Source organism: Hypanus sabinus, chromosome 6 (assembly GCF_030144855.1).
Source record: "Hypanus sabinus isolate sHypSab1 chromosome 6, sHypSab1.hap1, whole genome shotgun sequence".
NCBI lineage: Eukaryota > Metazoa > Chordata > Chondrichthyes > Myliobatiformes > Dasyatidae > Hypanus > Hypanus sabinus.
Genome location: NC_082711.1, coordinates 118,140,717 through 118,168,118, shown reverse-complemented (window position 1 = coordinate 118,168,118; position 27,402 = coordinate 118,140,717). Strand labels below are relative to the sequence as shown.

The following is a 27,402-nucleotide window of genomic DNA, read 5'->3' as shown; positions in this document are numbered from 1 at the left end:
TGGAAATAGCTGATCCACCAGGACGATCCAGTGAGGCTCGGGCCACTGAAAACGTTTATCCACCCGGACAATCCAACTTCTTTTTCTGGAATTGAAGCTCCAAATGGGCTCGGAATGGCTGTGTGGCAGTGGGGAAAAGTGAAAATGATCCGGAAAAATGAGGTCTGTTGCTGAGAGCTGATGGTGATCGGTTCTGCAAACCACAGTGGAAGCAGCCTTGTCAGTACTGCACGCTTGTAGTGAGGAGGGTGCTAGTAGTTCAAAATCGGAAAGTTAAAACTTGAGTCAGATAAAGGAACTGGGTGGGCCCAGTATGATTCTTTTGTCAAATATGTACTTCTCATCTCGTGATGACATATTCAGTTCCTGCTCTACTTCCTCCTGAGACAGTCACAAGGCCATCGAACTCACCAGACAAGCTTGAAGATGGGGACGTCCTGGAACTGTGCTTTTGTATTGGCCATCTTTCTCGGTAAGGTCAGATTTCAATGTTTCATCTCAGGTTACAGAACATTTTGATGTGTGCAGGTTTTCAGTGCGTGAAAGCACTATTTATCGTGGTTACGTCCCGATCCGCTGATTCAAACCCTTTCTCAGAACATACGCAATTCCAATTTTCACCTTCAGCCCTTGATTTCCTCAGCTTCTGTTGAACTGCCTTGATCTCGGTCTACCTCCACAAGTCTCTCTCTCTCGCTCTCTCAATATCTCCGTCTATCCATACACTTTCACCCTCAATATCCTTTTTTCCTTTTGCTCATTTAGCTCTCATTTTTTTTTGGTCCTTCAACATATCTATCCATGCAAGTCCATCTGCCTCCCTCCCCCTCCCATATACTTGTCTGAATGGTAAATAATGTTCCTCTTTCTGCTGCACGTATTGCTGGCCTCCTGCTGTGACCATCGAACTATGTATTTCCAGTCTGGTCACCATTTGATGCCATGCTTATCACATCCTGACATTTTCCTCGCCTTTCATAGAAGTTCGGGGCACTCAGACCCGCCAGCTCTTAGACTCCAGCACCTGCTTCCCTGTCCATCCTTTCAGTCTGGAGACATGAGGGAGAAACTCCTCCCAGAGAGAGGGAAGGGATATCACATTTTTTTCAGGATGCTTTAATTGATCTATTTGGATTTCAGAGATGCATAGTCTCATGGAACACTTCAGCCCAGAAACAGACCCTTCAGCCCATCCAGACCATGCTAACCTGTTATTCTGCCTAGTCCATTAAACCAAAACCCAGACAAACTCTCCAAACCCCTCCCATTCATGTACTTACCCAAATTTCTCTTAAATTTTGAAACTGAACACACATTCACCACTTTCTCCGGCAGCTCATTCCACACCCTCACCATCCTCTGAGTGAAGAAGCTCGTCCTGATGTTCAGCTTTCATTCTGAACCTTGAATTCTAGTTCCACCCACCCAACTCAGTCAAAAGAGTCTGCTTGCATTTACTCGATACTCCTCATAGTTTTGTATACCTCTATCAAACCTCCCCTCATCGGAGAGCTTTTTCTGGTTGGCTGCTGGAGAGTAGTGGTGCTCTGCAGGGGTTTCTGTTTGCACCACTTCTTTTCATTGACTTGGATGATGGAATTGATGGATTTCTGGGCAAGTTTGAGGACAATACAAAGGTACGGGAGGGGCAGGTAGTGTTGAGGAAGCAGGGATGGTTGCAGAAGGTCTTTGGCAGATTAGGGGAATAGGCAAAGAAGTGACAGATAGAATACAGTGTCTACTTTTTTAATTTCTACCAAAGCGCATGACCCTACACTTCCTGATGCCGTTTTCTAAATAGGGAGAAAATTCAAAAATCTTATTAACATCCATGGTTAAGATTTAATTTAAAGTTTTATGAAGAAAAGTATTGTGGAAGCGCACATTAATCCAAAAGAAACTGATTTGTCCAGAAGTGACGACATATTTGAGAAAAAAAGTAACCTCATTAGAACCGCCCAGTCGAGAAAAAAAAACTATTCTAATAGCCCCCCCTCCCCGAAAGCCCAGAAAAAAGCGACCGATAGGATAGTTGCACGCTAATGACACTTAACCCCATCCTCCATTATCCCACCGAAATTAGCCATAATAAAATTTCAAATACTGCAATGTTACATCTGACAGCAATAACATCGTAACCGGTGACGGCCATCTTAAATTCATCTAAAGTGTATTAATCACGTATTCAGAAAAGAATAAGTCCAAGTAGATAATATTAGAACGGACTTCTTTCTTTCAAAATAAACTTAAAAGTCATACAAAAAATAAGTGAATATATCAGAGTAGATAAATCCCCAGGACTTGACAGGCTATTCCTTCGGACCTTGAAGGAGACTAGTTTTGAAATCGCAGGGGCCCTGGCAGAAATACTTAAAATGTCAATATCCATGTGTCAGGTGCTGGAGGATTGGAGTTCCAGTGTTATTCCATTGCTCATGTAGTTCCATTTTTTAAAAAAAAGCTCAAAAAGTAAGCTGGGAAATTATAGTTTGACATTGGTAGTAGGTAAATTATTGGAAGGAATACTAAGAGATAAGTATTTAGATAGACAGGGACTTATTTGAAAAAGTCAGCATGGCTTTGTGCATGGTAGGTCATGTTTAACTAATCTATTAGAGTTTTTGTAGGAAGTTACCAGGAATGTGGATGAAGAGAAGGCAGTGGATGTTGTATACATGGACTTCAGTAAGACCTTTGACAGGGTCCCACATGGGAGGTTTGTTAGGAAGATTCAGTCGCTAGGTATACATGGAGAGGTAATAAATTGGATCAGACATTGGTTCAATGGAAGAAGTCAGGGAGTGGTAGTGGAGGATTGCTACTCTGAGTGGAGGCCTGTGACTAGTGGTGTCCCACAGGGATTAGTGCTGGGTCCATTGTGATTTGTCATCTATAGCAATGATCTGGATGATAACGTGGCAAATTGGATCAGCAAATTTGCTGATGATACAGAGATTGGAGGTGTAGTGGACAGTGAGGAAGGTTTTCAAAGCTTGCAGAGGAAGTGCACCAGTAGGAGGAATGGGCTGAAAAATGACAGGTGGAGTTTAATACAGACAAGTGTGAGGTATTGTACTTTGGAAGGAATATTCAAGGTAGAACATACAAGGTAAATGGTAGGACACTGAGGAGTGCAGTAGAACAGAGGGATCTGGGAATACAGATACATAATTCCCTAAAAGTGGTTTCAGAGTATAGGGTTGTAACAAAAACTTTTGGTACATTGGCCTTTATAAATCAAAGTATTGAGTATAAGAGTTGGAATGTAATGGTGAGGTTGTATAAGACATTGGTGAGTAAATTTGGAGTATTGTGTGCAGTTTTGGTCAACTAATTACAGCAAAGATATTAATAAGGTTGAAAGAGTGCAGAGAATGTTTACAAGGATGTTGCCTGGATTGGGGAGCATGTTTTATGAGAATCGGTTGAGTGAACTCGGCCTTATCTCCTTCGAGCAAAGGAGGATGAGAGGTGACCTGATAGAGATGTACAAGATGATGAGAGGCATTGATTGTGTGGATAGTCAGAGGCTTTTTCCCAGTGCTGAAATGGTGACCACAAGAGGACACAGATTTAAAGTGCTGGGGAGTAGCTACAGAGGAGATGTCAGGGGTAAGTTTTTTACGCAGAGAGTGGTGAGTGCATGGAATGGGCTGCCAGCTACAGTGGAGGAGGTGAATATGATAGGATCTATGGGGTACATAACACATAAACCCAAGAAAGAACAATTTTGATCAAAGAGCAAAATTTTTCTAAACTGTAGTTTACAGAATATAAAGCAAAACATTTGTGATTAACATGTAGCACATTACAGAAGCCTATACAAATACCAGTTTCTATTTCATTCTTAAACTTAACATCCAATCAATCCACCATGTTTTTGCCTTTACCTTTCACCTAGTTTGTTACAAAATCAAATTCCTGCAAAACCAGATCTTTTTATATTCAAAATGGAGTTTGATCAACCATTTTCTTTCTTCCCCTTCACCACAGAACACTTAACCATCACGTGATCAGCTCAAACAGGGCTTTCAAGGACATCCTGAACTTCACCCTGCACAGGTGCCAACCCATCACTCATGTTTTCTAAACTAAGCCCATTCGCTGAACTTCCAAACAAGTCATTAAATCTATTTCCAAGATCTTTAGATCTCTATGTTTCCATAATAACACCTGCAGATGGCCTCTCTTGGTCAAAACAACACTTCCCTTTGTTTTGAGAAGTCTCCAAACTCCATCTCTCCAAATCACAAACTTGAACATCACCAAGTTGTTTATCTTTAAATTCTAAAACATAGTTAAACAAATCAACTTCTACTGTCTCAGCATCTGAGAGAGCTATTTCTCTCAGCGAGGTCAAAGGTCTTGAAAACAATCCAGACTTTACAAGTACTTTATACAAAATGCCAGAAACATCACCCCTCTCAATAACTTCAGTAACATCATGCCCCATTGGCTGAGTGTTTATTGATTTTCTTCTCCTCAAATTCTGCAACATTTCTCATGGAAGTCGGAGATCTGCTGACCTGCTTCAAAGTCTCTCTCTCTTTCTGCACTTGTGCCACCTCTGAACGTTTCGACAGAAGTTCTCAGTGGGAGTGAGGACAGACCTCCATTCAGGGCCCCAAACAGACCTTCCAGGTGAGACAACACTTCACCTGCAAATCGACTTGAGACATCAATTCTGTCCAGTGCTTCCTCTTCATTGGTGAGACCCGATGTAAATTAAGGGGCCACTTTGTCGAGCATCTCCCCTCCCACCTCCTTCTTATTCTGCCATCTTCCCCTATCCTTTCCTGTCCCAATGAAGGGTCTCGGTCCAAAACATCGACTGCTAATCTGCTGAATTTCTCCAGCATTTTCTGTATGTTGCTCTGGATTTCCAGCATCTGCAGAATCTATTGTTTTTGCCTTCCAAAGTACTTCCTGTATCTGAACATTGATTCCATGTGACAATGTGTACAGGGGATCTATTTCCTTTGAACAACACTTACTAAACTTAGTACTTTTGTCTTTTCGATCGAGGATAACTTCATGTTTTTCAATAACATACTCCATCTGTCATGGTCTTACTCACCCACACAGCCTGTCTGTCATTTTAAAACATCATTACACTCACAATACAACTCTAAATCTCACTTCATTTGGTATCATTGTCAAAATTGTAAATATTAGGTTTGGTGTCATCATTTTGGTCACAGATATGACTGGATATAGTCTGAGGTATGAGCAATATCATTACAGAATTCCACACTGTGACTGTGGATAGTCTGGGACAGAAGCAATATCCCTACGGTACTCCACACTGATATGACTGTGGGTAGTCTGGGACAGAAACAATGTCCCTACAGTACTCCGCACTGATATGACTGTGGGTAGTCTTGGATAAAAACAATGTCCCTACGGTACTCCACACTGATATGACTGTGGGTAGTCTTGGATAAAAACAATGTCCCTACGGAACTCCACACTGATATGACTGTGGGTAGTCTGGGACAGAAACAATGTCCCTACAGTACTCCGCACTGATATGACTGTGGGTAGTCTTGGATAAAAACAATGTCCCTACGGTACTCCGCACTGATATGACTGTGGGTAGTCTGGGACAGAAGCAATGTCCCTACGGTACTCCACACTGATATGACTGTGGGTAGTCTGGGACAGAAGCAATGTCCCTATGGTACTCCACACTGATATGACTGTGGGTAGTCTTGGATAAAAACAATGTCCCTACGGTACTCCACACTGATATGACTGTGGGTAGTCTGGGACAGAAACAATGTCCCTACGGTACTCCACACTGATATGACTGTGGGTAGTCTGGGACAGAAGCAATGTCCCTACGGTACTCCACACTGATATGACTGTGGGTAGTCTGGGACAGAAACAATGTCCCTACGGTACTCCACAAATGCAAGTTATAAAGGTTTATTCACTCTTTTTTTCTCAGAGATAGACAGAATTATCTAATACTCTAGTGTATTAAACTTAGGCAACAGCAGACAGTGTTTTGTAGTGAGAATTATCTGCACTTCCAGGCAGTCTCACTTTGTTGGTCTACTCTCCTTCCCTGTCAGATTCCTTCTTCTCCAGCGCTTGACCTTTCCCACCCACCTGGCTTCACCTACCACCTCTCAGCTAGCCTCTTTTCCCTCCCCTCACCTTTTTATTCTGGCACCTTCCCCCTTCCCTCTCAGTCCTGAAGTAGTGTCTTGGTCCAAAACTTTGACTCTCTATTCATTCTGCCTGAGCTGCTGAGTTCCACCAGCACTCTGTTTGTGTTGCTTTGGGTTCCCTGTGCCCACAGACTTTCTTGTGCTATTAATTCCTGCTGTTAGCTGAACTAACTATTTTGATATTGGACTCCTTGAAGATAGGGATCAAACCCACTATATTTACAAAATATATCACGGGGAGTCTGCCTCACAATCAGGGCATCCTGGATTCCAAATAAGCAGTTCCTTCTTTTATACAGTACAGAATGAGATGTTCGTAATTTTCCCTGTTAAAGTTCCCAGATTACTGAATGACCACTTTGCATATGACTTTAATTTCATTAATTGTACCAAGGCCTGCATCATGACTGACATGAACGAAGCAACCTCATCACTGATTTAAATCGTTTCTAATGCCCATCTCTATTCCAAAGCTACCAACCTCAGACTCTCTCGTATTCGATTCTCCACCTCACCGTTTATGTCTCACCATTTTCAGAAATCCCTTCCTCCACATGGCTCACACCCTCCCATTTACCCCATACAATTTATTTATTGGTTTAGAGATATGACTTGGACAGGTCCTTACGGCCAGACGAGCTACCCAACTAGTTATCCCGAGCTTAACTGCAGGACAATTTACAAGAGCATTTGACCTTCTAACCGGTATGTCTCTGGGCAGTGGGTGGACTCACGGTAAGAACGGAGAAACTTGCTTACACAGGATGCCAGAGTTGACTCTGAACTCCAATGCGCTGAACTGTAAGAGTGTTGCTCTATTCCTCTTTTGTTCAAACTCCTCAAAAGCTTCTACCTTCCCCACTGAAACCGTTCCCTTGACTGAGTTCCTTTGCCATCTCTCTACCTCCATGAGTTCATTTCTCAGGCCTGGCTGCAGAGAATCTTCACTCTGTTCCCCCCATGAGCTCACTGTGTGATGGAGGAACTGTGGGGCAGATCACTCATGGGCTAGTAGCCAGACAATGGGCCACATGGCCTGCCCCTGTGTCTGTGATCCTGCAAGCTCTGATTCCTCCTCCGGTCACTGAGCTCACATTCTGACTGCCTCCTCTTGTCTCCTCAGCCAGGACTGGAGCTTCCCCTGCCATCGTGAATGGAACCCTGGGACACTCGGTTTCCTTGCTTCCTTCGATCCCAGTCAGACAGGACATGGATGAGGTTGTGTGGAGAAGGTTATCACCCATAAAAAAGATAGCTCGATACTCACAAGGATCGATTAAGTACTTTAATACCAATCACAACAATCGAATAACTCTTCATTCTGGAAACTTCAGCCTGGAAATCCATGATCTGAGGAAAGAGGATGCTGATGAATATGAGGTCATTGTTACAGAAAGAGATTCAGGAAAAGAACGCTTAGAGCATATCCAACTTAAGGTGTACGGTGAGTAAAACCTTTGTGTAGGGTCCTGGATTAATGGGTGAGGGCAGATCATGTACTGTCTGCCTGTGTCCACATTTGGGCTCACGGTCCCAGTGTAGTGGGGCTGAGACAGTGCCGGGCTGGGGGAACACATCCACTGCATCCCTGGAGATGAGGCCAGTGGCCGTGCAGGGTGACCCTGTGGCCCCGAGCCTGGAGAAGCAGCACACAGGGAGGAGTGTGATACAAACACGTACAATTAGAACAGAACCAGAATCAGAATCAGTTTCAATATCACTGGCATATGTCATCAAATTTAGTGTTTCGAGGCAGCAGTACATGATAAAAACACTCCAATTAACAATAAAGAATATATATATATATATATAATTAAATAAACAGTCAAAACAGAGAGCAATGAAAGGAAAAAGTAGTGAGGTCGAGTGAATGGGTTCATTGTCCATTCAGAAATCTGATGGGGGAGGGGAAGAAGCTTTTCCTGAAATGATGAGTGTGTGACTTCAGGCTCCTGTACCTCTTCCCTGATGTAGGCAATGAGAAGTGGGCATGTTCTGGGTGGTGGGGTACTTAATGGTAGATGCCACTTTTTGAAGTTCTGCTCAATGCTGGGTTGGTTAGTGCCCACGATGGTTGAGTTTACAACTTTCTGTAGTCACAGGATTGTCTGATTAGACACTTAACATGAAGGAGCAGGTGTACGTGTACCTAGTAAAGTGATCTCCACCTCGCTCTATGTACTGTGCACACCCTGTCCCGGGGCACTTCATAATCTCCCCCAGCCCTGCACTGCCTCGGCCCCACTACACCTCAGCTCCATTTGCCACTGCTCGCCCCCATAGCTGTCATTCTCTATTCTGAAGAGTTTCTGCCCAAAGTGTTGGAGAGATGAGGACACTGATAGTCATGTAAAAGTAGAGTCAGTGCCCTCTTTATTAGATGGGGGAGTGGAACCCGCAGGGTGTGGGGTTCTCCTGCTGGAGCCTGTCCACTTCAAAGCCAAGTCTGGCCATTCTCCTCTGACTGCTCTCACTAACAAGGCACTTTTGCTCACAGATCTGTTGGTCATTGATTTTTTTTTTGGTTTACATACCCTTCTCTGTAAACTTGAGACTATTGTGCATGAAAATCCCAGAAATCAGCAGTTTTGGAGATACTCAAAACACCCCATCAGCCAAAGATCACATTTCTTTCCCATTCTGATCTTTGGTCTGAACAACAACTTGATCCCTTGACCATGGATTTTATGCGTTGAGCTGCTGCCATACACAGAGTGGAGATTCAACAGAACATCAGATCATGTGTCCACATGCCTTTAAAACTCAGACCACTGGGGAATAAACAGGCAAACAGAATGTTATTTATCAGTTAAGAAAAAGAATGTAAGAGCAGGAAGATTCTGCTCCCAGAGCAATGCACACAAAATGTTGGATGAACTCAGCAGGTCAGGAAACATCTATGGAGAGGAAAAAAGAGTCAACGTTCTGGGCCAAGACCCCCTCAACAGGATTGGAAAGGAAGGGAGAAGAAGATTGGGCGAGTTTGTCAACTTTGCCTCCAACTTCCACCCTGAGATTGACTAAGTCTATTTCTGACCTCTCTCTCCCCTTCTTTGATCTCTGGGGACAGCCTGTTTGCTGACCTCTTCTTGAACCCCACTCACCTCCACCTTTCTATCCCGGCTTCTTTCCCTTTCCTATCCAGTCTTGAGGAAGGCTTCCTCTCCATAGATGCTGCCTGACCTGCAGAGTTCTCCAGCATTTTGTGCATGTTGCTCTGGATTTCCAGCATCTGTGTATTTAAGATTACACTCTTACTACCAAACAGAGGATTGAATACAAACTCACGAGGATCTGTTTTCCTGGACAGTTGGGTTGACACGAAGCACAAATTTGTGGTGGTGGAGGAGACAGAATCAAGGGGTTTCTCAAAGAGGGCCAGGACATCTGGGACTTGCTGATGGGTAGGGTGAGAAGGCAAAGGCCCTACCACATCCAAGCAGCACACAGGTGAATCGAGACACTGTGACCTGCAGGGATGGAGCCACGGTAGGAAGCTGGGATCAAGCTGGATATCAGCATTCACGCAAACATTTTTTTACAACTGCGCGGATCCACCATTGTTCTGAGCAGGAAATCTTTAAACAGCCTGGAAACTTCACAGCACATGAAATTTCTCTGTAATGTGCATACTATAAATACCTAGACAATTGATAATTTGCATTCTTCTGATTTTATTATTTGTAGGGTATAATGAAACCGAGTACAGAAAAGAAGATCTTTCACATTTGTACTTACTTAGAGATACAGTGGGGAACAGGCCCGTCCGGCCCAATGATCCGTACCCCCCAGCACCCACAGATTTAATATGATCCTGATCACAGGAGAATTTACAATGACTGATTAGCAAACTAACTGTACGGCTTGGACTGTGGGAGTAAACCGGAGCACCTGGAGGAAACCCACTCGGTCACGGGGAGAATGAAGAACATTGGGATTGGACACTGAACTCCATCGCCCTGAGCGTTAGCATCTCACAAACCACTACACTACCGGGAGATTCATTGTGTTTGTGAGTGAACCACTGGAAAACAAAGAAATACAATTGAATCCACAAAAAGACATAGAACAAAGAACAACAAACATCCAGAGGACAAAAGAGGATAAACTGTGCAAATGAAATAGTACACAAATAATACTGGGAACACGAGCACGAGCTGCAGGGTCCCCAAAAGCTTATTCTAGCTGCGTCCAATTCCAGTTAATGCATCAACATAGGCTACGTGTGGGGAGTATTTCAGCCACTGTGCAACCGTGCATCCCCATAGCTCAGAGTGAACAGTGCTAGACAGATCCATCCCAACTGCCACAGCTGGGATTGGTTGAACGTACATATTCTGCTTTATGAATTATTTCCTGATTCTAAACCAAGACAGGCAAAAACTATAGGTACTATGGATGGTCCAGCCAAGTATGATCAAAAGTTTCAAAGGTACATTTAATGTCAGAGAAATGTATACAATATACATCCTGAAAATAACACAGAAAACCTACAGCACAATACAAGCTCTTCGGCCCACAAAGTTGTGCCGAACATGTCCCTACCTCAGAAATTACTAGGCTTACCTATGTCTCTCTATTTTACTAAGCTCCATGTATGTATCTAAAAGTCCCTTAAAAGACCCAATCGTATCCGCCTCCACCACCCTTGACAGCAGCCCATTCCACGCACTCAACACGCTCTGAGTAAAAAATTTACCCCTGACATCTCCACTGTACCTATTCCGCAGCACCTTAAGCCTGTTTCCTCTTGTGGGAACAACAACAAACACAAAATGCTGGTGGAACACAGCAGGCCAGGCAGCATCTACAGGGAGAAGCACTGTCGACGTTTCGGGCCGAGACCCTTCATCAGGACTAACCGAAAGGAAAGATAGTAAGAGATTTGAAAGTAGTGGGAGGAGGGGGAAATGCGAAATGATAGGAGAAGACTGGAGGGGGTGGGATGAAGCTAAGAGCTGGAAAGGTGATTGGCAAAGGTGATACAGAGCTGGAGATGGGAAAGGATCATGGGACGAGAGGCCTCAGGAGAAAGAAAGTGGGGGGGTGCTCCAGAGGGAGATGGAAAACAGGCAAACAACTAAATATGTCAGGGATAGGGTAAGAAGGGGAGGAGGGTCATTAATGGAAGTTAGAGAAATCAATGTTCATGCCATCAGGTTGGAGGTTACCCAGCCAGTATATAAGGTGTTGTTCCTCCAACCTGAGTTTGGATTCATTTTGACAGTAGAGGAGGCCATGCATAGACATATCAGAATGGGAATGGGATGTGGAATTAAAATGTGTGGCCACTGGGAGATCCTGCTTTTTCTGGCGGACCAAGCATAGGTGTTCAGCAAAACGGTCTCCCAGTCTGCGTCGGGTCTCACCAATATATAAAAGGCCACACCGGGAGCACCGGACGCAGTATACCACACCAGCTGACTCACAGGTGAAGTGTCGCCTCACCTGCAAGGACTGTCTGGGGCCCAGAATGGTGGTGAGGGAGGATGTGTAAGGGAAGGTGTAGTACTTGTTCTGTTTACAAGGATAAGTGCCAGGAGGGAGATCAGTGGGAAGGGATGGGGGGGACGAGTGGACAAGGGAGTCACGTAGGGAGTGATCCCTGTGAGAAGCAGAAAGTGGGGGGGAGGGAAAAATGTGTTTGGTAGTGGGATCCCGTTGGAGGTGGCGGAACTTACGGAGAATTATACGTTGGACCTGGAGGCTGGTGGGGTGGTAGGTAAGAACAAGGGGAACCCTATCCCGAGTGGGGTGGTGGGTGGATGGGGTGAGGGCAGATGTGCGGGAAATGGGAGAGTTGCGTATGAGAGCAGAGTTGGTGGTGGACGAAGGGAAGCCCCTTTGTTTAAAAAAAGGAAGACATCTCCTTCGTCCTGGAATGAAAAGCCTCATCCTGAGAGCAGATGCGGCAGAGACGGAGGAATTGCGAGAAGGGGATAGCATTTTTGCAAGAGACAAGGTGGGAAGAGGAATAGTCCAGGTAGCATTGAGAGTCTGTAGGCTTATAGTAGAGATCAGTAGATAGGCCGTCTCCAGAGGTGGAGACAGAAAGATCAAGAAAGGGGAGGGAGGTGTCGGAAATGGACCAGGTAAATTTGAGGGCAGGGTGAAAGTTGGAGGCAAAGTTAATGAAGTCAACGAGCTCAGCATGCGTACAAGAGGCAGCGCCAATGCAGTCGTTGATGTAGCGAAGGAAAAGAGGGGGATGGATACCGATATAGACTTGAAACATGGACTGTTCCACAAAGCCAATAAAAAGGCAGGCATAACTGGGACCCATACGGGTGCCCATGGCTACACCCTTGGTTTGGAGGAAGTGGGAGGAGGCAAAGGAGAAATTATTGAGAGTAAGAACTAATTCGGCTAGATGGAGGAGAGTGGTGGTAGAGGGGAATTGGTTAGGTCTGGAAACAAAAAGAAGCGAAGAGCTTCGAAACTATCTCGGTGGGGGATGGAGGTATATAGGGACTGGACGTCCATGGTGAAAATAAGACGGTGGGGGCCAGGGAACTTAAAATCATTGAAAAAATTCAAAGCATGAGAAGTGTCACGAACATAGGTGGGAAGAGATTTAACAAGGGGGGATAAGACAGTGTCAAGGTATGCAGAAATGAGATGCTGCCTAGCCTGCTGTGTTCCACCAGCATTTTGTGTGTGTTGTTGTTTGAATTTCCAGCATCTGCAGACTTCCTCGTGTTTCCTCCTGTGGTAACCATTTCAGCATTGGGAAAAAAGCCTCTGACTGTCCACACAATCAATGCCTCTGATCATCTTATACACTTCTATCAGGTCACCTCTCATCCTCCGTCCCTCCAAGCAGAAAATGCCGAGTTCACTCAACATATTCTCATAAGGCATGCTCCCCAATTCAGGCATCATCCTTATAAATTTACTCTGCACCCTTTATATGGCTTCCACATTCTTCCTGTAGTGAGGCAAACAGGACTGAGTACAGTACTCCAAATGGGGTCTGACCAGGGTCCTATATAGCTGCACCATTACCTCTTGGCTCCTAAATTCAATTCCAAGATCGATGAAGGCCAATACTTTCATCTACACCTACACCTTCTTAACCACAGAGTCAACCTGCTCAGCTGCTTTGAGCGTGCTATGGACTGGGACCCCATAATCCCTCTGATCCTCCACACTGCCAAGATTCTTACCATTAATACTATATTCTGCCATCATATTTGACCTACCACTTCACACTTATCTGGGTTGTACTCCATCTGCCACTTCTCAGCCCAGTTTTGCATCCTATCAATGCCCGCTGTAACCTCTGACAGCCCTCCACACTATTTACAACACCTCCAACCTTTGTGTCTAAAGCAAACTTACTAAACTATCCCTCCACTTCCTCATTCAGGTCAAAAATCACGACGAGTAAGGGTCCCAGAACAGATCACTGAAGCACCCCACAGGTAACCGCCCTCCATGCAGAATATGACCCGTCTACAACCACTCTTTGCCTTCTGTGGGCAAAACAGTTCTGGATCCACAAAGCAATGTCCCCTTGGATCCCATGCCTCTTTACTTTCTCAATAAACCTTGCATGGGGTACCTTATCAAATGCCTTGCTGAAATCTATATACACTACATCTACTACTCTTCCTTCATCAATGTTTTTAGTCACGTTCTCAAAAAATTCAATCAGGCTTGTAAGGCACGACCTGCCCTTGACAAAGCCATGCTGACTACTAATCATATTATATCTCTCCAAATGTTCATAAATCCTGCCTCTCACAATCTTCTCCATCAACTTACCAACCACTGAGATAAGACTCACTGGTCTATAATTTCCTAGGCTATCTTTACTCCATTTCTTGAATAAAGGAACAACATTTGCAACCTTCCAATCCTCTGGAAACTCTCCCATCCACATTGATGATGCAAACATCACCAGAGGCTGAGCAATTTCCTCCCTTGCTTCCCACAGTAGCCTGGGGTACATCTCATCCGGTCCCTGTGACTTATCCAACTTGGTGCTTTCCAAAAGCTCCAGCACATCCCCTTTCTTAATATTTTCATGCTCAAGCTTTTCAATCTGCTGTAAGTCATCACTACAATCACTAAGATCCTTTTCCACAGTGAATACTGAAGTAAAGTGTTCATTAAGTACCTCTGCTGTTTTGTCTGGTTCCATACACACTTTCCCACTGTCACACTTGATAGGTCCTATCCTTTCAAGTCTTATCCTCTTGCTCTTTACATACTTGTAGAATGCCTTGGGATTTTCCTTAATCCTGCCCGCCAAGGCCTTCTCATGGCCCCTTCTGGCTCTCTTAATTTCCTTCTTAAGCTCCTTCCTATTAGCCTTATAATCTTCTAGACTTCTAACATTACCTAGCTCTCTGAACCTTTTGTTAGCTTTTCTTTTCTTTTTGACTAGATTTATTACAGCCTTTGTACACCAGAGTTCCTGTACCCTACCATAACTTCCCTGTCTCATTGGAACGTACCTACACAGATCTCCACACAAATATCCCCTGAATATTTCCCACATTTCTTCCGTACTTTTCCCTGAGAACATCTATTTCCAATTTAAGCCTCCAATTTCCTGCCTGATAGGCTCATAATTCCCTTTACTCCAATTAAACAATTTTCTAACTTGTCTGTTTCTATCTCTCTATATTGCTATTGTAAAGGAGACATAATTATGAATACTATCTCCAAAATGCTCTCCCACGGAGAGATCTGACACCTGACCAGGTTCATTTCACAATAACAAATTGAGTAGTCTCTCCTCTTGTAGGCTTATCTACATATTGTGTCAAGAAACCTTCCTGAACACACCAAAAACTCCATGAACTTCACAAAACTCCTTGCATGAAAATAGACACATCTCAAACCTTCGGTCTGAGCACATCCCTTCTCTATCACATGCCTATCCTCCCTCTCACACCATCTACAAGCTTTCTCTATCTGTGAATCAACCTCCTCTTCCCCAGTCTCTTCAGTTCGGTTCCCAGCCCCCAACAATTCTGGTTTAAACTCTCCCCAGTATCCTTAGCAAACCTTACCCCCAGGATATTGGTCCTCCTGAGATTCAAATGCAACCGGTCCCTTTTTGTACAGGTCACACCTGACCAAAAGAGGTTCCATGATCCAGAAATCTGAATCCCTGCCCCCTGCTCCAATTCCTCAGCCACACATTTATCCTGCACCTCATCCTGTTCCTATTCTCACTGTCGAGTGGGACAGGCAGTAATCCCGAGATTGCTACCTTTGTGGTCCTGCTTCTGAACTTCCTTCCTAACTGCTGTAGTCTTTTTTCAAGACCTCTTCCCTTTTCCTACCTATGTCATTGGTAGCAATATTTACCATGGCCTCTGGCTGTTTTCCGTTCCACCGCAGGATATCATGGACGCAATCTGAAACATCGCAGACCCTGGCACCTGGGAGGCAAGCTACCATCTGAGTTTCTTTCCTGCGACCACAGAATTGCCTGTCTGACCCCCTAACTATGGAACCCCCTATCACTACTGCCTTCCTCTTCCCTTCCCTACCCTTCGCAGCCACAGGGCCAGACTCTGTGTCAGAGGCCTGGCCACTGCGGCTTCCCCCAGGTAGGCTGTCCCCACCAACAGTACTCAAACAGGAGTACTTATTGTCAAGGGGTACATCCACAAGAGTACTCTCTCATACCTGACTCTTCCCCTTCCTCCTCCTGACTGTGACCTACTTGTCCATCTCCCATGGCCCTGGTGTGACAACCTGCCTATAACTCCTTTCTATCACTTCATTGCTCTCCTGACTAGTCGAAGTTCATCGAGCTGCCTCTCCAGTTCCCTAACTCAGAGTTAGGGAAGTTGCAGCTTGACACACGGGGTGCAGATATGGCCGTCCAGGAGGTTAGGAGACTCCAGGATACCCCACATCTGACACCCAGCACAGAAAACTGGCCTCACACACGTACTACTTCCTTTCCGCAATTAACACAGTTAAACCTACCTCGCCTCGTCCCGTTACCGCCAAAGCCCTGTCACTCTGCTGCATCTTACTCCACTGCCCGCTGGATACGGCGGTCTTCTTTTTAAACCTTTCGCGCACTATTGGCTGATGTCATGTGCCTGCGCAGCCTCACCTCTCTTTTACCCCGAGTAGTAAAGAACTCCCTTCGCTCCGAATAATCAGCCATTCACTCACATCCCTGCTCCAAATCTTTTTCATCGCAACCATCCATGAAAAGAAAAATGCCCCAAAGACTGTTAAATGTTAGAACCCAAAGTCCCCCCAGCTCCCTGCCCTCCCATGCATAAACAGAGAAAATCTTTTTGATATAAGGAACAGGAAAAGCCCTGTAGATATACAGAACGGGAAAAACCTATCAGATATACGGAACAGGAAAAGCCCTCTAGCCCATGATCAGAACACAAAAAGCCATTAAGCCCTTGATCCACGCTGACCATCGCACATTCACACTAATCCTGCACTAATTCCATTTTTAATTGCTCCCACATTCTCATCAACCTGCTCTAGACATACAGACCAGTGGCAATGCATGTCCAATGTCTAATTAGCTTCCCTACCCTAATGACTTTGACATGTGAAGGAAACCAAAGCTCCCGGGGGAAACCAAAGCCGTTCCACAGAGAACATACAAATTCCACACGGACACCAGCCAAGATCAGGATTGAACCTCGGTCTCCAGCTCTGCAAAGCTGCAGCTGTACATGGAGTGCTGCCCTTGAGTGAAGGCTGAATCTGTCATCCCAAATTACTGCCCATCACTGCATCCTACTCCCCGCTCTGCCTCGTTTCCCTTCTCAGAATGTGAGATGGGAAACAACATCCCCATGGCCCTGGTCTGTGAGCTGATGAATGGGGGAGGAGGTGTGTGACCCAGGATCTCCAGTGTCAGGTTCACTCTGGAACACTGCACACTGTTCCAGTCTAGCTCTGTGCCAGTCACAGTCCCATGGTTACTGCTCTTGTTCCAGATTCAGGAGCAACAAAAGACATGGAACTGAGAGAATTCCCAGCATACAGAGCCATCAACAAGACATAGCTGAGTGCTTGTGGATGAGCCTGGGCAATTTTTGGGATGGAGGGCACAGCACATGTGGGAACTTCCTCTAGCAGCAACTGGCTGAATGGAAGATGAGTAAAGGGTTAAAGGGTGGGGGGATATGAACTGGGATCAGCTTTATGTTCACTTGGGACAGTTCAGCATGGGATGGGGAAGTTGGTGATTGAAGTGTCCACAAAGATTTCCTTTACTCATCTTGCATCTCTCTGTCCCAACCTCAGAGCTTGTGTCAGGAGCAAACATCACAGTTCAGACCACTGGGATCTGCAACCTCACCTTGACCTGCACCGTGACCTCAGGTGACCCCACCAGCTTCAAGTGGTGGTGGGAAGGAGAAACTTTGGTAAATGACAGCACGCGGCACATCTGGGTACTCGGAAATATGCTAGAGGTTCATCACACTGCAGAGGTCAAGGACGCTGTGTACAAATGTGAGGCCAGGAACCCCATCAGTAATGGAAAGGCAGAGATCCAGCTGAAGGACATCTGCAAACTGGACACATCTGGTGAGTGTCAGAGTAAAGAACCCAGGTTATTCTGAGGGTGTTGTTTCCCTGCAGAGGGAGCTTCAGTCTGTATCGAGCCCGTATCTTGGAAGCATTAGGTGGGACAGTGTACAGAGAGCTTCACTTTGAATCTTGTGCTGAGAGTGTGTGGTGGGACAGCAAAGAAGAGCTTTACTCTAGATCTGACGTATCTTGGCAGTGTTTGACAGATCACTGGAGAGAGGGGTTTATTCTGTACCCAATATTTTCCCCACTTATTTTAGGCAAAGCTTGATTAAAGCATTTGTCCCATTCATAGAATGGACCCAGCTTTGTGGAGCCCACTGCTCCTTGAAAGTCTCCAGCAGACAATGCTTACTTCTTCTAATTTAACGTCCATGAATGGATATATCCTCGGATGATGGGCAGGCTGTGGGTTCAGGTGGAGCTTTCGATGGGATATTGTCTGCACTAGGAATGGCCACCTTGCTCATGAACAGAATGATGAGGAGGTCTCCCTCCCTTCTCATCTGGCCACACTTTGTTCAGGGATTAAGTCCAAGCAAACATCAAATACTGAATTGAGACTCACATTCTTGTACACGGAATGCATATTCATCCAGGCTACAAAAAGACAGGAACCCGTGAGTCCACAGGTGAATATAAAATTAAAATTCTACTGCACAGCACTGCTTCCACCAGCACACACCCCACCCCAGGTCCCATATAGCTATATCCAGGACACAGAACAATGGCCAGAGATGGGGGAGATGACGGTGAACAGTTAGGGTGTACAGGAAATGCCTCCATGTGGATACAAGGCATTTGCAAGAAACAGCCCATAATTGTGAAAGACTGTCTCTGAGAACTCTCAGGCCAAGAAGCAATTCCTGGAAAATGGGAGTCTGTCCAGTTGGGAGCAGACAATGGTCATGAGACCCCTGATTGGAATCAGAATCAGGTTTAATAGGACGGGCATATGTTGTTTTGTGGTCGCAGTGCAGTCAAGTACCAAGTCACAGTAAGACACTTGTGTATTATTTATATATAGAATATAAAATACATTAAGAAAATTAAACAAGTAGTGCAAAAAGTGAGCAAAACAAATAGTGTGGCAGTGTTCATGAGTTGGTTCACCGTCCATTCAGAAAGCTGATGGAGGAAGGTGTTCCTAAAATGTCTTCATTGATGGCAGCGATGAGATTAGAGCCAGTCCTGGGTAATGAGGATCCTTAATGACGGATATCTCCTTTGTTTAACTGTCACCTTTTGAAGGTGTCCCCAGTACTCAGGAGTCTGGTGCCCATGACTGAGCTGGCTGAGATTGCAACCATCTGCAGCTTTTCCCAATCCTTTGCAATGGTCCTTCATACCAGATGGTGATGCAACCTGTTAGAATGTCTCCACAGTATATCTGTAAAAATATGTAGAAATCTCTTATCACAAGGTGACATGGAAACCAAAATCATCCACTAGAAGACTTGGTGCTGTGCAGCTTCGCTCTTCAAGCATTTCACTCCTTCCCTGTCAAGTCGCAGTACCTGGAGGTAGGGATTCCCTGATTCCAGTGATAGGCAGGCAGCTTTAACAGGGAAACAGGTGCTCGCCACTGGGAGCCGCTTGTTGTCCTGAGGGCCTGGCGTCATAATGTAACACAGAGCTGAGAAAAGAGCCCTTCAGCCCTATTCCTGGCGGAAGAAATGCATCAGGTGTGACTACACTCTGGGAAGATGCTCAACATACAGGGATCTGCAGGGTCCAGATTCAGAGAGCTGCCACCTGGTTTTAGAAGCACACCCGTGACTGACCACTCTCCTCAATCAGGAGTCTCAGAACCATACCAGAAATCCTTGCCACACAGAAAATCCACCATCTGCTTCTGGATCTTGGCGGGAGAGACGTGGGGTGGGAGCAAGGTGACCATGGCATGGACGTCACCAGTTGGTTTACAACCAGTGCTCGGCCCTTATTGGAAAACACTTGGTACAGTCATGACTAAAACCCTCGTGGCTGGTGATTTTCAAAATCTACCTCCTATCAATTTGTCAGAGTGGGACCCAGATAAGTTCTGAGAATTCTCAGACATTGGCATGTGCTAAAGGTAATGCACTCGTTATGGGAGATTTCAACATGCAGGTGAACTGGGAGAATCAGGTAGGTGCTGGACCCCAGGATAGGGAGTTTGTGGTGTCTAGGGGATGTATTTTTGGAACAGCTTGTGCTTGAGCCAACCAGGAACGAGGCTATTTTGGACTTGGTGATGTGTAATGAACAGGAATTGATAAGTGATCTTGAAGTAAAGGAGCCATTAGGAAGTAGTGATCATAACATGATAAGTTTTTATCTACAATTTGAGAGGGATAAGGGCAGATCAGAGGTGTCAGTGTTGCAATTAAATAAAGGAGACTACGGAGCCATGAGGGAAGAGCTGGCCAAAGTTAAATGGGCGGATGCCCTGGCAGGAAAGACAGTGGATCAGCAGTGGCAGACATTCTTGGGCATAATACAAAAGATGCAAAAGCAGTTCATTCCAATGAGAAGGAAGGATTCAAAGAGGGGGAAGGGGCCACAGTGGTAGACAAAGGAAGTCAGAGATCGTATAGCATTAAAGAAAAAGAAGTATGACAGGGCTAAGATGAGTGGGAATACAGATGATTGGGAAAGTTTTAAGGAACAGCAGATCTTAACTAAAAAAGCAATACGGAGAGAAAAAATCAGGTATGAGCTCAGTCTAGCCAGGAATATAAAAGGGGATAGCAAAAGCTTTTTTAGCTATGTGAAGAGAAAGAAGATAGTTAAGAACAATGTTGGCCCCTTGAAGAATGAATTGGGAGAAATTGTTATGGGAAACAGGGAAATGGCAACTGAATTTAATGCGTACTTTAGATCTGTCTTCACCAGGGAGGACACAAGCAATCTCCCAGATGTATGGATGGGCCAGGGTCATAAGATATCAGAGGAATTGAGACAGATTGACATTAGGAAAGAAACTGTGATGAGTAGACTGGTAGGACTGAAGGCTAATAAATCCCCGGGTCCAGATGGTCTGCATCCGAGGGTTCTAAAAGAGGTGGCTCAGGAAATTGCGGATGCATTGGTAATCATTTACCAATGTTCCTTAGATTCAGGATCAGTTCCTGAAGATTGGAGAGTGGCTAATGTTATCCCACTTATCAAGAAGGGAGGGAAGGAGAAAACGGAGAACTAATGTCAGTCGTGGGGAAGATGCTTGAGTCCATTATTAAGGACGAAATAGTGGCATATCTTGATGGCAGTAATAGGATTAGGCCGAGCCAGCATGGATTTACCAAGGGCAAATCATGCTTGACTAATCTGTTGGAGTTTTTTGAGGGTGTAACAAGGATGTTAGATGAGGGTAAGCCAGTGGATGTTGTGTACCTAGATTTTCAGAAGGCATTCGATAAGGTGCCACATAGGAGATTGGTGAGTAAAATCAGAGCTCATGGCATTGGGGGCAGGGTTTCAACATGGATAGAAAACTGGTTGGCAGATAGAAAGCAAAGGGTAGCAGTGAATGGGTGTTTCTCGGTCTGGCTGGAGGTGACTAGTGGGGTACCACAGGGCTCTGTATTGGGACCACAGCTCTTTACGATTTATGTCAACGATTTAGATGAGGGCATTGAAAACTATATCAGCAAGTTTGCTGACGATACTAAACTGTGTGGCAGTGTGACATGCGAAGAGGATGTTAGGAGAATACAGGGAGACTTGGATAGGCTGGGTGAGTGGGCAGATACTTGGCAGATGTCATTCAATGTGAATAAATGTGAAGTTATCCACTTTGGAAGCAGGAACAAGAGGGCAGAGTATTGTCTGAATGGTGTAGAGTTAGGTAAGGGAGAAATGCAAAGAGACCTAGGAGTCCTAGTTCATCAGTCAATGAAGGTGAATGAGCAAGTGCAACAGGCAGTGAAGAGGGCAAATGGAATGTTGGCCTTTATTACAAGGGGAATTGAGTACAAGAGAAAGGATGTCCTTTTGCATTTGTACAGGGCCCTGGTGAGACCACACCTGGAATATTGTGTACAGTTTTGGTCTCCAGGTTTAAGGAAGGACATTCTGGCAATTGAGGAAGTGCAGCGTAGATTCACTAGGTTGATTCCTGGGATGGCAGGGCTGTCTTACGGAGAGAGATTGGAGAGATTGGGCTTGTACACACTGGAACTGAGGAGATTGAGAGGGGATCTGATTGAAACGTTTAAGATAATTAAAGGATTTGATAGGATTGAGGCAGGAAATATGTTCCAGATGTTGGGAGAGTCCAGTACCAGAGGGCATGGATTGAGAATAAGAGGTTAGTTATTTAAAACAGAGTTGAGGAAAAACTTCTTCTCCCAGAGAGTTGTGGAGGTGTGGAATGCACTGCCTCGGAAGATGGTGGAGGCCAATTCTCTGGATGCTTTCAAGAAGGAACTGGATAGATATCTGATGGATAGGGGAATCAAGGGATATGGGGACAAGGCAGGGACTGGGTATTGATAATGAATGATCAGCCATGATCTCAGAATGGCGGTGCAGACTCGAGGGGCCGAATAGTCTACTTCTGCACCTATTGTCTATTGTCTATTATCTAGTCCTTTGACAGTATGGGAGTCTGAGTCTGCAGTGGAGAGTTAATATCACCTACCAGAACAACCTAATGTATCTTACAACAGTCTGAGACCTCTCTACAAATTTGTTCCTTTAAATCCCTCAGACTGTTGGGTGCTCTGTAATATAGCCCATTAATGTGGTCTTACCTGTCTAATTACACAGGTCTGTTCTGAATGAGCACTGCCATGACATTTTCCCTGACCAGTAACACCACACTTCCTAATTTAATCCCTCCCACTCTGTCACATTTAAAACAACGGGAGCCCAGAATACTGGGCTGCCAGTCCTGCCTCTCCTGCAACCATCTCACTCATGGCTACAATATCATAATTCCAGGTTTTTGATCCATGCCCTGATCTTACTTGCCTTTCCAACAATACTTCTTCATGCCTCCTGACTTAGAAGTACATACGCTCACGAGTTACAGGAGCACAGAATCAGTATCAGGTTTATTGTCACTGACGTTTCTCTTGAAATTTAGAAGATAATTTGAAGGACTTCATCAGGACTCCCCACCTCCAGTAATTTTGCCCCTGTCCCTCCCCTCATTTTCAATTCCCCACTCTGGCCTCTTACCACTTCTTCTCCCCGCCCATCACCTACCCTGGTGCCGATCCTCTTCCCCTTTATCCACTCCTCCCCTGTCAGAGTCCTTCATCTTCAGCCTTTACCTTTTCCACTTGTCACCTTCCAGTATCTCAGAAGCTGCTGATCTACTGGGATTTTCCTGCATAACAGTGGCTACATATTACACAGAAAGGTGTGATAAACAAAAAATTGCACTGAGTGGCAGTTCTGTGGGTGAAAATGCCTTGTTAATGAGAGAGGTCAGAGGGGAATGGCCAGACTGATTCAAGCTGACAGGAAGGCAACTCTTTCCTCTAGTCACCTTAAAATGATGTCCCATCATATTGGCCATTTTCACCCTGGGAGAAAGTTGCTGGCTGTCCACTCTTTGCTGCTTCTCTTGTTATACACCTCTAATCGGTCACCTCATGGGTCATCATCAATACAGGAGATTCAGCAGATGCTGGAAAACTGGAGCAACGACGCTGGAGGAACTCGGCAGGTAAGGCAACATCTTTTGAGAAAACAAAACAGTCAGCATTTTGTGCCAACACCATAGATGCCTCCCGACTTGCTGTGTTCCTCCAGGTTTTTGAGTGAGTTGCTGATGCATATTCATGTACCCAACAGCATCAGCCCTTGCAGCCCATTCCAGGCACCCACCTCTTCTCTATGTAAAATAATATTTGTCCCACACATCTCATGTGTCTTTGTGTGTCTTTATGTGCATGTGTTTCGGATACGATTGTACCTCACTGTTTGAGTTTGGATGGGACCGTACCCCACCGTCTGGGTTTCGAATGGGATCGTACCCCACTGTTTGGCTTTGGATGGGACCGTACCCCACTGTTTGGGTTCGGATGGGTCCGTACCCCACTGTTTGGGTTTGGATGGGTCCGTACCCCACTGTTTGGGTTTGGATGGGATTGTACCCCACTGTTTGGGTTTGGATGGGTCCGTACCCCACTGTTTGGGTTTGGATGGGTCCGTACCCCACTGTTTGGGTTCGGATGGGTCCGTACCCCACTGTTTGGGTTTGGATGGGTCCGTACCACACTGTTTGGGTTTGGATGGGACTGTACCCCACTGTTTGGGTTTGGATGGGACCGTACCCCACTGTTTGGGTTCGGATGGGTCCGTACCACACTGTTTGGGTTTGGATGGGACTGTACCCCACTGTTTGGGTTTGGATGGGACCGTACCCCACAGTTTGGGTTTGGATGGGACCGTACCCCACTGTTTGGGTTTGGATGGGACTGTACCCCACTGTATGGGTTTGGATGGGTCCGTACCCCACTGTTTGGGTTTGGATGGGACCATACCCCACTGTTTGGGGTTTGGATGGGACCGTATCCCACTGTTCGGGTTTGGATGGGTCCGTACCCCACTGTTTGGGTTTGGATGGGTCCGTACCACACTGTTTGTGTTTGGATGGGACCGTACTCCACTGTTCGGGTTTGGATGGGACCGTACTCCACTGTTTGTGTTTGAATGGGACCGTACTCCACTGTTTGGGTTTGGATGGGACTGTACCCCACTGTTTGGGTTTGGATGGGACCGTACCCCACAGTTTGGGTTTGGATGGGACCGTACCCCACTGTTTGGGTTTGGATGGGACTGTACCCCACTGTATGGGTTTGGATGGGTCCGTACCCCACTGTTTGGGTTTGGATGGGACCGTACCCCACTGTTTGGGGTTTGGATGGGACCGTATCCCACTGTTCGGGTTTGGATGGGACCGTACCCCACTGTTCGGATTTGGATGGGACCGTACCCCACTGTTTGTGTTTGGATGGGACCGTACTCCACTGTTCGGGTTTGGATGGGACCGTACTCCACTGTTTGTGTTTGAATGGGACCGTACTCCACTGTTTGGGTTTGGATGGGACCGTACTCCACTGTTTGAGTTTGAATGGGACCGTACTCCACTGTTTGGGTTTGGATGGGACCGTACTCCACTGTTTGTGTTTGGATGGGACCGTACTCCACTGTTCGGGTTTGGATGGGACCGTACTCCACTGTTTGTGTTTGAATGGGACCGTACTCCACTGTTTGGGTTTGGATGGGACCGTACCCTCTGTTTGGGTTCGGACGGGACCATACCCCACCATTTGAGTTTGGATGGGACCGTATTCCACTGTTTGGGTTTGGATGGGACTGTACCCACTGTTTGGATTCGGATGGGACCGTACCCCACCGTTTGGGTTTGGATGAGACCGTACCCCACTGTTTGTGTTTGGATGGGACCGTACCCCACTGTTTGTGTTTGGATGGGACCGTACCCCACTGTATGGGTTTGGATGGGTCCGTACCCCACTGTTTGGGTTTGGATGGGACCGTACCCCACTGTTTGGGGTTTGGATGGGACCGTATCCCACTGTTCGGGTTTGGATGGGACCGTACCCCACTGTTCGGATTTGGATGGGACCGTACCCCACTGTTTGTGTTTGGATGGGACCGTACTCCACTGTTCGGGTTTGGATGGGACCGTACTCCACTGTTTGTGTTTGAATGGGACCGTACTCCACTGTTTGGGTTTGGATGGGACCGTACTCCACTGTTTGAGTTTGAATGGGACCGTACTCCACTGTTTGGGTTTGGATGGGACCGTACTCCACTGTTTGTGTTTGGATGGGACCGTACTCCACTGTTCGGGTTTGGATGGGACCGTACTCCACTGTTTGTGTTCGAATGGGACCGTACTCCACTGTTTGGGTTTGGATGGGACCGTACCCTCTGTTTGGGTTCGGACGGGACCATACCCCACCATTTGAGTTTGGATGGGACCGTATTCCACTGTTTGGGTTTGGATGGGACTGTACCCACTGTTTGGATTCGGATGGGACCGTACCCCACCGTTTGGGTTTGGATGAGACCGTACCCCACTGTTTGTGTTTGGATGGGACCGTACCCCACTGTTTGTGTTTGGATGGGACCGTACCCCACTGTTTGGGTTCGGATGGGACTGTACCCCACCGTCTGAGTTTGGATGGGACCGTACCCCACTGTTTGTGTTTGGATGGGACCGTACCCCACTGTTTGTGTTTGGATGGGACCGTACCCCACAGTTTGAGTTTGGATGGGACCGTACCCCACTGTTTGGGTTTGGATGGGACCGTACTCCACTGTTTGTGTTTGGATGGGACCGGACTCCACTGTTTGTGTTTGGATGGGACTGTACCCACTGTTTGGGTTCGGATGGGACCGTACCCTCTGTTTGGGTTCGGATGGGACCGTACCCCACTGTTTGTGTTTGGATGGGACCGTACCCCACTGTTTGTGTTTGGATGGGACCGTACCCCACAGTTTGAGTTTGGATGGGACCGTACCCCACTGTTTGGGTTTGGATGGGACCGTACTCCACTGTTTGTGTTTGGATGGGACTGTACCCACTGTTTGGGTTCGGATGGGACCGTACCCTCTGTTTGGGTTTGGATGGGACCGTACCCCACCGTTCGGGTTCAGATGGGACCGTACCCCATTGTTTGGGTTTGGATGGGACCGTACCACATTGTTTGGGTTCGGATGGGACCGTACCCTCTGTTTGGGTTCGGATGGGACCGTACCCCACTGTTTGTGTTTGGATGGGACCGTACCCCACTGTTTGTGTTTGGATGGGACCGTACCCCACAGTTTGAGTTTGGATGGGACCGTACCCCACTGTTTGGGTTTGGATGGGACCGTACTCCACTGTTTGTGTTTGGATGGGACTGTACCCACTGTTTGGGTTCGGATGGGACCGTACCCTCTGTTTGGGTTTGGATGGGACCGTACCCCACCGTTCGGGTTCAGATGGGACCGTACCCCATTGTTTGGGTTTGGATGGGACCGTACCACATTGTTTGGGTTCGGATGGGACCGTACCGCACTGTTTGGGTTTGGATGGGACTGTACCCCACTGTATGGGTTTGGATGGGTCCGTACCCCACTGTTTGGGTTTGGATGGGACCGTACTCCACTGTTCGGGTTTGGATGGGACCGTACTCCACTGTTTGTGTTTGAATGGGACCGTACCCCACTGTTTGGGTTTGGATGAGACCGTACCCCACTGTTTGTGTTTGGATGGGACCGTACCCCACTGTTTGGGTTTGGATGAGACCGTACCCCACTGTTTGTGTTTGGATGGGACCGTACCCCACTGTTTGGGTTCGGATGGGACTGTACCCCACCGTCTGAGTTTGGATGGGACCGTACCCCACTGTTTGTGTTTGGATGGGACCGTACCCCACTGTTTGTGTTTGGATGGGACCGTACCCCACAGTTTGAGTTTGGATGGGACCGTACCCCACTGTTTGGGTTTGGATGGGACCGTACTCCACTGTTTGTGTTTGGATGGGACCGGACTCCACTGTTTGTGTTTGGATGGGACTGTACCCACTGTTTGGGTTCGGATGGGACCGTACCCTCTGTTTGGGTTCGGATGGGACCGTACCCCACTGTTTGTGTTTGGATGGGACCGTACCCCACTGTTTGTGTTTGGATGGGACCGTACCCCACAGTTTGAGTTTGGATGGGACCGTACCCCACT

General features: G+C 46.4%; 1 protein-coding gene across 2 annotated transcripts in view; it reads left to right on the top strand.

The window, feature by feature from the left end:
* Window positions 1-393: 393 nt before the first annotated feature.
* The window catches only part of LOC132395069 (SLAM family member 5-like), a 70,174-nt gene continuing 43,165 nt past the window's right edge, over window positions 394-27,402 (top strand). Inside the window, exons 1-4 of one of the 2 annotated variants that reach the window (XM_059971385.1) lie at window positions 394-472; window positions 7,300-7,620; window positions 17,430-17,714; window positions 23,323-23,376. In XM_059971385.1, the coding sequence (XP_059827368.1) occupies window positions 427-472; window positions 7,300-7,620; window positions 17,430-17,714; window positions 23,323-23,376 (706 nt within the window). In that variant the 5' untranslated portion in view covers window positions 394-426. The remainder of the gene's footprint in view (window positions 473-7,299; window positions 7,621-17,429; window positions 17,715-23,322; window positions 23,377-27,402) is intronic. The other variant, XR_009512512.1, reaches the window with a different exon arrangement.